Source organism: Trifolium pratense, linkage group LG5 (assembly GCF_020283565.1).
Source record: "Trifolium pratense cultivar HEN17-A07 linkage group LG5, ARS_RC_1.1, whole genome shotgun sequence".
In the NCBI taxonomy this organism is placed as follows: Eukaryota; Viridiplantae; Streptophyta; class Magnoliopsida; order Fabales; family Fabaceae; genus Trifolium; species Trifolium pratense.
In genome coordinates, this window is record NC_060063.1 from 30,202,119 (window position 1) to 30,211,644 (window position 9,526).

General features: G+C 33.6%; 2 protein-coding genes across 3 annotated transcripts; one reads left to right on the forward strand and one right to left on the reverse strand.

Moving 5' to 3' along the window:
- Nucleotides 1-954: 954 nt before the first annotated feature.
- LOC123884646 (chlorophyll a-b binding protein 7, chloroplastic) lies at nucleotides 955-4,033 on the forward strand. The gene is made up of 4 exons (XM_045933789.1): nucleotides 955-1,283; nucleotides 1,585-1,805; nucleotides 2,604-3,118; nucleotides 3,824-4,033. The coding sequence occupies exons 1-4, from the start codon at nucleotides 1,228-1,230 to the stop codon at nucleotides 3,839-3,841; spliced, it is 810 nt and encodes a 269-aa protein (XP_045789745.1). The 5' UTR covers nucleotides 955-1,227; the 3' UTR covers nucleotides 3,842-4,033.
- Nucleotides 4,034-4,518: 485 nt separating this feature from the next.
- On the reverse strand, nucleotides 4,519-8,578 carry LOC123884645 (probable inactive purple acid phosphatase 29). 2 transcript variants are annotated; one of them, XM_045933787.1, is made up of 5 exons: nucleotides 7,815-8,506; nucleotides 6,412-6,806; nucleotides 5,458-5,920; nucleotides 5,099-5,220; nucleotides 4,519-4,721 (listed from the first exon to the last, which is right to left on the reverse strand). In XM_045933787.1, exons 1-4 carry the CDS (start codon nucleotides 8,152-8,154, stop codon nucleotides 5,135-5,137), a joined length of 1,284 nt encoding a protein of 427 aa, XP_045789743.1. In that variant the 5' UTR covers nucleotides 8,155-8,506; the 3' UTR covers nucleotides 4,519-4,721; nucleotides 5,099-5,134. The 2 variants fall into 2 exon arrangements, with proteins under 2 accessions (XP_045789743.1, XP_045789744.1); XM_045933788.1 differs by lacking the exon at nucleotides 5,099-5,220 and having other exon boundaries at nucleotides 7,815-8,578.
- Between the last annotated feature and the right edge of the window lie 948 nt (nucleotides 8,579-9,526).

Genomic DNA, 9,526 nt, shown 5'->3' on the forward strand with positions numbered 1-9,526 from the left:
TGATTCACTAGCGTGGATTAATTGTTAGCTTACGAAAGCTGCTCTGAACGAGCAGAATTAGACTTCCTCTGATGAATCTGGTGTAGCTGGTGCTGAGATCAGGTATGGAGGGGAAGGGTACATGCAAAAATGTTAGCATTACAAAACGCTCAAGTCAGTAACAGCTCAAGATGAATGTGTATGAAATGAATGATATGTATGTACCTTGATAATTCGTGCATATGCATACTTATAGGGAATGATATGAATAATCGTTTGGTGGGTCCCACCATGTGAATGGAATGAGGAATATATATCTCATGACAGAGGTCATTTATCCGCTATGGACAATGTAGCATAATAATACGGTGCGCTTTGACATGAGTCATTTATCCATGGTGGATAGTGTATCATGAGGGCGATGCGTCTTAGCCTTGGACAATGGAGAGTTGTATTGTGTTTAAGACGTAAATGGGATGCCAACTTTTGTAGGCCTTGATTTAGTCTAGAACAGAAGCATCTCGATTAAAATAAGTTTTATGGTTCACTTGTGAAGACCTTCATTATAAGCTTCTAGGTATTTATGAAAAAATTAAATGAGCACGACTTCAAAAGTAGAGACGCCGAAGCAACGAAAACCTTAGAATTCAAAGAGTAATTACAAAGATATTTACATTTAATTTCCGCTAAAGGCATTAACTGAAAATTCTGCAAGTGTTTATTTTTGCACAAGTGTTTATTACAAAGTTTATCTTGGTGTTGATGTTAATTCCTCTTAACACTTATTTGGATTTATTTTACTTTTTTCTACTAAACTTATTTTTATAGCTAAAGACTATGATTAAAAAAATTAAACATAGAGTAGACTTTAATTGGCGATATTTATATTTGTCAGAGAGAATTCACATCCAGCTACCACAGAATGGTTCATTCTATTTTGACATATTTTAAGAATCTCCTATTTTGTGGTGCCAATGTTAGTGCAAATGTAAGCCACAATACCTGGTCTGACAAATATGAACCACAAGATTCTGATTTTTCATTGCAAACCTAATCCAATGAGATTCTATATGCCACATGGCAACACATAATCTAATATCAAATTCACACCTATCCTTTAAGATAAGAAACATTGCATACATTAATAAAAATTTGCATATTTTCTTTCTCATTCACCATCCAATCATCACATCAACACAAACTCACTAAACTTAATCACTTTTATCCCTTGAGGACAAGGCTTGTGTCATGGCTTCTGCTTGTGCTTCTTCTGCCATTGCAGCTGTTGCCATCTCTACTCCAAGGCAAGTTCTACATACACCAATCACTTCCACATTTATTTAGCGACTAATTTAGTGACCGAAATATTTCAGTGTTTAGTAGTTTAGTGACTTATTCTTCAAATCGATCTCTAAATTTACTAATAAATGAATGCGACCGATTTGAAAAAAGTCACTAAACTACTAGTTGCTAAATATTATTTAGCGATCGATTTGAAATTTTGGTCTGTAATTTGGTCACTATGTCACAATATTTTTTGTAGTGACATGTAGCAATACTGTGAATATTATATTTAACCATATGGGTATGTTGAATTACATGCAGTTCCCAGAAGAATGGATCATCTTTGGGAACCTCAAAAGCTTTTTTTGGGAGGAAACTGAGGGTGAACAACAACACATCAGCACCACTTAGAGTAAGGTCTACCACAACAGTGTGTGCAGCAGCTGAGCCTGATAGACCTTTGTGGTTCCCAGGAAGCGTCCCTCCTCCATGGCTTGATGGCAGTCTCCCAGGAGATTTTGGATTTGATCCTCTTGGACTTTGTAAGCATAACTTAATCTAAGTACACAAATTTTATGTTCTAAGCCCGACTCGAGTGACTGCAGATCCTGCAGTTGTGCATTCTAGACCGTCTAATCTTAATTCAATGACTTACATTCCAAGATGAGAAAACGATATTCAAAATTTAATCTCAGAATGTGAGTTGTCTGATCTTGATTAGACGGTTGACATTGAGCAACTGCGTCAGGTCAACTATTGAATATAGGACTTTTACTGCTGCAGAAAATTCTAATTTGAATATCACATCAAGTAGTAGACATTACAACCTTTGTCTTTAGATATAGGATTCTCTTGAGATTAATTATATAGTATTTACAACACTTACTAACACACCTTAATTATGTTACATCTTTTTCTGCAACCTGTAATAAATAGATGATGAAAACATAAACTAATTTTCTTTTCGAAAGATAAACTTGTAAAACAATAGTCCCTTTATCTCATATTATGTGTCTTGAGATAATGCACACCTCTAAAGAAAATAATTACTTATGTTGAATTCAATACTCCCTTGGGTCCCTTTTTATAAGAGATAATTCACTTTTTAGATTCATTGAATAACTGATGTATATCTTCTATATTATAGACCAGATACATCAATTATTGAACGAATCTAAAATGAGATAGAGGTAGTAACAACTAACAATCGTTAATAAATTTAATACTACTACTAACCTTCTTAATTCACGTGATTTAATCAACATAGTCTTATATTTAGCGATAAGTATTATTATTTTCCTTGTTAGAAATTGAAGTGACCATGTGTTGTGATTAAACAGCATCTGATCCAGAGAGTCTGAGATGGAATGTTCAAGCAGAGCTTGTACACTGCAGATGGGCAATGTTAGGTGCAGCTGGAATTTTCATTCCAGAATTCCTAACAAAGATTGGTATCTTGAACACACCTTCATGGTACACTGCTGGAGAGCAAGAGTATTTCACAGACACAACTACACTCTTCATAGTTGAGCTCATTTTCATCGGTTGGGCCGAGGGTAGGAGATGGGCTGATATCCTCAAACCAGGTTCTGTCAACACTGACCCTATCTTTCCAAACAACAAGCTCACAGGAACTGATGTAGGGTACCCTGGTGGACTTTGGTTTGATCCACTTGGTTGGGGAAGTGGTTCTCCTCAGAAGCTTAAGGAGTTGAGAACTAAGGAAATTAAGAATGGAAGATTGGCTATGTTGGCTGTTATGGGAGCTTGGTTCCAGCACATTTACACTGGCACTGGTCCTATTGATAACCTCTTTGCTCATCTTGCTGATCCTGGTCACGCTACTATTTTCGCTGTAAGTTCCATCAATACCACTTAGCCCTATATTGCATATTTTTCATGGTTAGATTTAGGAAGGAAACTATTGAACCAACAATTTGGTATGTTCGTCCTGAATTGAACCAAACTAGTAAAAAGGTTCAATGCACAGGTTTTGTGGTTTTGAAGCAAACCTGAACTACTTTTACAAAAAACCAAAGTAGTTCTTTGTGAATCTAAATGTGCCAAATTGCAATTATTAACTGATTAGGAATATTGAAAAAAAAATCCTGATGTTAGGACTATTGGTAAAACCATTCAACCAAATCGAACCGCACTGAAAAGAACTGAACTGTGATGGATAGTTCACGATCTGAAATGAACTGAACTGATTTGGTTCAGTTGAGTTTGTGAACTCAATCACAGTTCAGTTTTTTCTGGTGTGGTTCGGTTCCATTTTTGGTTTGTTTTAAGAGCCCTAACTGGAATCAAGTGGCTGGACGCAAGTAGTTAATGTGTTTCAGTTAAGATTGAATGAGTAGTACTTGAGTTGCATTCCTAATTGGAACAATCATTGACCAGACTGTACTTATCTCTTGGCCGAACTCCGTACCTTACTAAAAAGATAAAAAAAAATCCTATAGTTTGTTCTAACTTTTTCTTTGAATTTATTAAATATTACTCCATATTATTTTGTTGGAATTGTTTGAGCTGATTTCATCTATTACTGCTACTGCCACAGGCATTCACTCCCAAGTGAGAAGGGCAAGGACAACTTAGAGATTGTAAGCCTTGGAGGAACAAATGATGAACATGTTTTACTAAGTTGTAAGGCTTACATTACATGTTGTTTAGGGAAAAGTGTTTATGTTGGTGAAAGGTTGTAAAATGGCTACCTACTTCAATGTTATGCACAGGTTGATGGTTCAATGTATAAATACCTATTTTATAAGTTTAGATGCCTTGAATGTAAATCCAGGAAGTAAGTAACTAATTACATTTTTGCATGGAAAATATGTGGAAAATTAAGCACATGGTTTCATTAATAAGGTGTAAAATTTTCAGTAGTAACATAATATAGATGCTCTTGCCTCCTATGCTTAATAATAAATATTAAGGGTAAATGTTTAGGATAACTACAATAACAAGAATTCGTTAAACATGGTGTGACAGAAGCGATACATATTTAAGTTTTTTTCTTATATATGCGGTCACTTTGAAAGATACTCTCAATTACTTCATAGAATTCGTCTTCACAACTATATGCGAAAAATAATTTGATTTACCAACAAAAAATAACAAAGAACCATGCAAGTTGAAATTCTTTTTGATTATAAGGCCATACATAAAAACTTCAAACTAATGAAGTCATTCTACATGTTGGTTGTGCATAGATAATGCAATTTCATAAGCATATAATAATATAATCACACTTCATTAATGAAATTCATTTATTCTTTTGTAATATGCAGCAAGCTACCTTATATTGCGGTATCGAATTACATGCTACCTATATCAGAATTTCCAATTTTGACAAATAAAACTTTGTATACAAACTCACTAAAAATTCCAAAATAAGTAATCATGTGGATACCCCAACATTTTCCTGCATCACTCAAATTCTCAATTTCCACTGGTTCCTGTAATGAAAACCAAAGTAGACCATTAATCAAAGGATAACATTAAAATAAATAAAAACTAACCATGCAACATAGATGCCATACATATATACATAAATTCAACAAACATTGAGGCATCCACATCGAATGACATATGATCTAAAAATATGTTTATAAGACAATGCATTCATTGTTTCACTACAAGTGTACTGTCATTACTAAAATGTTCCTTACTAAGTATCTCTTCAACTTGGCCGCAATAAATAATACGAACCAAAATGGAGATCGGTTCCATTATTTTCGTATTATCTGCAAGTTTCCTTAGAAGATAGAACTTCCATGAAAGATTTCCTCAAAAGAAATTCCAATCATATAGTAATAGTTCTTTCTTATCCTACCTTAGCAGAACCTTTCCTTGCAGTTCACATTACTGATTATGAACTTAAGTGCAAATTAGTGATTCTGTTCTTCTCTTCCCGTTTTAGCACCATCCGAGCCTTCGAATCAAGCATTTTAGAATCTAAAGATGAAGAGAATATGCAACCTCAGTATCTCTTCTTACATTCATCTTGTTCTAATTATAGTTTACTAAACCGTACTACTACTAACACACTTTTAAACTCGGACAAATTTGGTTTATCTCCAACAAGCATTGCCTTATAGGTAATTTTAAAGATAGATTACATCCATTTCAACGTGTAGAATAATTTAAGAACATGCAAAAAGAGTATACACCATGCATTACAGGATATCTTACCGTGAAAGCCCTTGCTCCATAGGACCTCGCCATCAATTCCAGTGAGATGCTGATCATCGAGGCGTTTCCATGATTTAATCGACTTGACATCTCCCCAACTTCCCTTGTCCGTCTTCTCCAAGCTAGCAACCACGACTCTTGCTCTCCTAGACCATCCAGCCTTTCCATAAGCATGGTAGCCAAACCCTCCAGCATAACAAAGTTGTATATCCAGTAGATTGCCACAGAAATCATTGAGGTGATCATGGCCAACGAAAACGGCCTTCACATCTCCTGCTTCAACCAAAGTCGTGAAGAAACCAGAATTCACCGAAGCTGAACTAATGCCATTGCCACCCGGTTCCAATTTCACACCTGTGAAGTTTGACGAATCAAAACTTGCATATTCCGGTAGTGGGATGTGAAAATATGCAAGACCAGGAGCGGATTCTTTCTGAGGCACTGGTCCTTTTATGTATGCTTTCTGCAGAATAAATGAAGAGTTAAGTGCTAAACATTCATTTTAATTTTTAACAATGGAAACAGAAAAATAAAGCCACATGTTGAATTAGGGTCTGTTTGGTTATTTGAGCTTAACTACTGGCATACGCACTTATTTGCGAGACTGCTTATGAGAGCTTATTGGAACAGTTTATGACATCATTGACATGTCAATTAGTTGTTTTCAGCTTATTTCCATGAGTTCTCCAAGATAGCTTATGAACACAACTTATACGAAAACAGTTTGACTTATTTTATCTTTTATTATAGAAATAGAATTTACATAAGCACTTATATGATAAACACTTAACTAGGCTGTTTATCCAACCAGGGCTAATGATATAAAGAAACTTTCAATCATAAGCAGCTACTAGACAGTGAAGAGAAACTAGATATTTTGGTTAAGCTAATCTTTGGAGTCAAATGTATAAGTAAAATATAGCTAGATAAGATAATGAATAGATGCGAAAGTACCCGAAGCTTCGCAGACGTTCGCTCGAACCAAAGTTGTTGTGAAGGCTTAATCCAATCATAGCCACTAATCGCAGGAACTTTGGAATAATCTCCACTATCAAGAAAGTATAAATTGAGAACTGATTTGTTTTCAAAAGCAGTACCTTGAACACCACCAACCTCCAAGTTATAGTTCCCAAAACCGTCAATGATGTGAACTTCCTGAGGATTGAGTTTAGCTAAAGTGTTTTTCATTCCAACAATATATTTCATCACACCTTCCCTAGAGAGTGATCCTTCTTGATCATGGTTCCCTAAAACAGCTACCCAAGGAATGTTTGATGCAATTGCAGGAGCAAATGCAGCATCCATTGATTTGGCCGAATCCGAGGAATCAGCACCAAAGATATTATCTCCTGTCATATCAGAAAATAATTTTCATTATAGGTTATTATCATCTCATATGAACATTATGATAAACTTTTAATTGTAACTTGCTTAGATAGATGTGCCAACCCCAATTCACTTCATTTCATTTCAATCCATCCACAACTATTTTTTTTTTACTCTTAGTCCTCTGGTTCCTAGGGGAAGAGGTCGCTGGTAATCTGAAGTTAGTCTAGGAGGTAAGTAAAGTTCGATCAAGAATATAGTTCCAGACAGGATTCAAACTCGGGATCCATTTACAACTAACCAGTACCACATCATCCTACACCTTCTGTTTCTAATGATTGTCATATAAATTTTTTTGACATGAAAATAACAATAAATGAAAGAATGAGCTTAACAATTTTACAAAATTATTCTTATTAACTATTGAGATTTAATCATTTTCATAAATGTATAATAAAGTATAATGAGATGAAAATAGTGCACACAGTATACAATTACAAAAAAAAATAGTGTTTCTTGAAAACACAAAACTACAGTCAATTTAATACAAGTACTTTTCTGACTAGTCTCATTTTTTAAAAATTTAGGGTGAGGGATGGTGCTCCGGTCCAAGGCAGGAAAACCCTGGAGCTCTTAGAGCACTTATAAAGATAATTACATCTACCTTCCTCTAAGAAAAACAGTGGGACCTGTGACCTCCCGGATCCAAGACCTGTCTTTTTACCACTAAAGATTTAACTATAGTCTCATTTTAGAAACAAAAGGAATATTTGTCTTTGATTCATTAGAAAACTTGTTTATTGCCCCAATACTACTAAAAAAAAAATCATAAGACTTGATTCATTAAAAAACCAAATCATTTGTTCTTTTCACTGACTAAAAAACCAAAATAGGGTACTAAATATTGTGACCAAAATCATAAGACATTCTCACATGGAAAGAAGCACTTTATTCTAAAACAAGAAAAAGCAAAAGGTAAAAGCAAAAACTGATAACTAGAAACCAAAAACTGAACAACAATTTAACAATACCAGTGAAGACAATTAGATTAGGCTTCTCAGCAAGGATCATCCTATGAATGAAAGCAGTAGTGTTAAGATCAGTACAAGAAGCATTTTGTGAAGGAAGAACATCCAAACAAAGTGTGTTTTTTCCATTTGCATAGTGCATATCTGCCACTTGCAATATCTTAAATTCTCCATTTTCATCAAACCTCAGCTTCTGATTCTGATTTTGAGTCTGCTTCTGTTTTGCTGCCAAAACACATGTAGTAGGAATTGAACTAAACCATGACACCACTACAAAAATCATGAAATTTTTCAGACCCATTTTTCTCTTGGTATCAAAAACAAATCTTTTACTCAAATTCATCACTGTTATGGAAATTCTAGTGGATAACACTAATCAAAATCTAAACTTGTTGAGATGGGGTTTGTAATGGATGGTGAAAGAAGCAAAGTTAAATGGTTACTGACTTTATTGAAGAAGTTTGATTTGATTGAGGAGAAAAGAAAAAAAAGACAAAAAATTGCTTAGGAGAAAAAGGAACAAGAACAAATCTATGTCTAGGACACACGTATCTTTGTCTTGTTGATGATAAAGTTGAGTTCAGATTAAATGGTTCAAATTTCAATGTACAATAACACATGTGACAACTGGCAACTTTCAGGAATTACTTGACACTACAAAATTGCAATGAATTGTTCAATTTAGTGATGAAGATTGAAGAATACCTTCACAAGTGGAATTTATAGATTATAGTTAGAAATTTTAGCTAGTGTCCAAAATATTCTTTAAAATATTCCCTCAAATTCTAAATTCTAAATATAAGATTAGTGTCCAAAATATTCTTTAAAATATTCTCTCAAATTCTAAATTCTAAATATAAAAGAAATTTTACTTTTTAAATTTATCGAGACCTTTATGCTATAAGTTAGCTTATAGTTGATAGCTGAAAATATTAGAAATGAAAAAAATTATAAAAAGTTATAAGCTATAAGCTCAAACGCTACTTGAAATAGCATCTCAAAAAAATCTATAAGCTAATAAGAAAAACTTTTTACCGAGCACATTTATTTTTTCAAACAAGTTTATAAGTTAATCCAATAAATTATAAGCTAGCTTATTGGACTTACCAAACACACCTAAAATTCATTGAAGTTCTTTTTTTAAAAAAAAAAAAAAATGGAAATCTGTGAAGGAAACAAATGGATATTCTGGGTGTTTAATTTTAAAACTAGGATAATTTGGAATATTTGTTTAAAAAAAGAATATTCCAAAAAAATGATTTGGTTTAAAATCAATATATCCAAGTTTTTTTTTGGTACAAATATATTCAGGTGTTTAATTAATTGTTTTTTAATTGATTTTTCGGATTTGCAAGATTTCAATTATATGAGGTGAAAATCCCATTACAATAAAGACAATTTTCATTAATCCATTTCAATTATTTAATCACTGGCATAAAATTAGAGTTGTTAGATGGAAGACTCGAGAGTTCAGCTACATAAATGAGATAAATCGGTCTAACTTATGTATTATTGAACTACACATTAGTGAGTTCAATTCACGTGGACTAATGAGTCATCCCAGCTAATTTTATATGTCTGTTGAGATTAATCACCCATTTTTATTATGCGGTGTTAATGTATTATTAGTTCTTCACAAAAAATAAATTGGCACAATAGTGAGCCAGAGACCAAAAAAAAAAATCTAAGGAGCTAAACGCACATACTTAGACCTT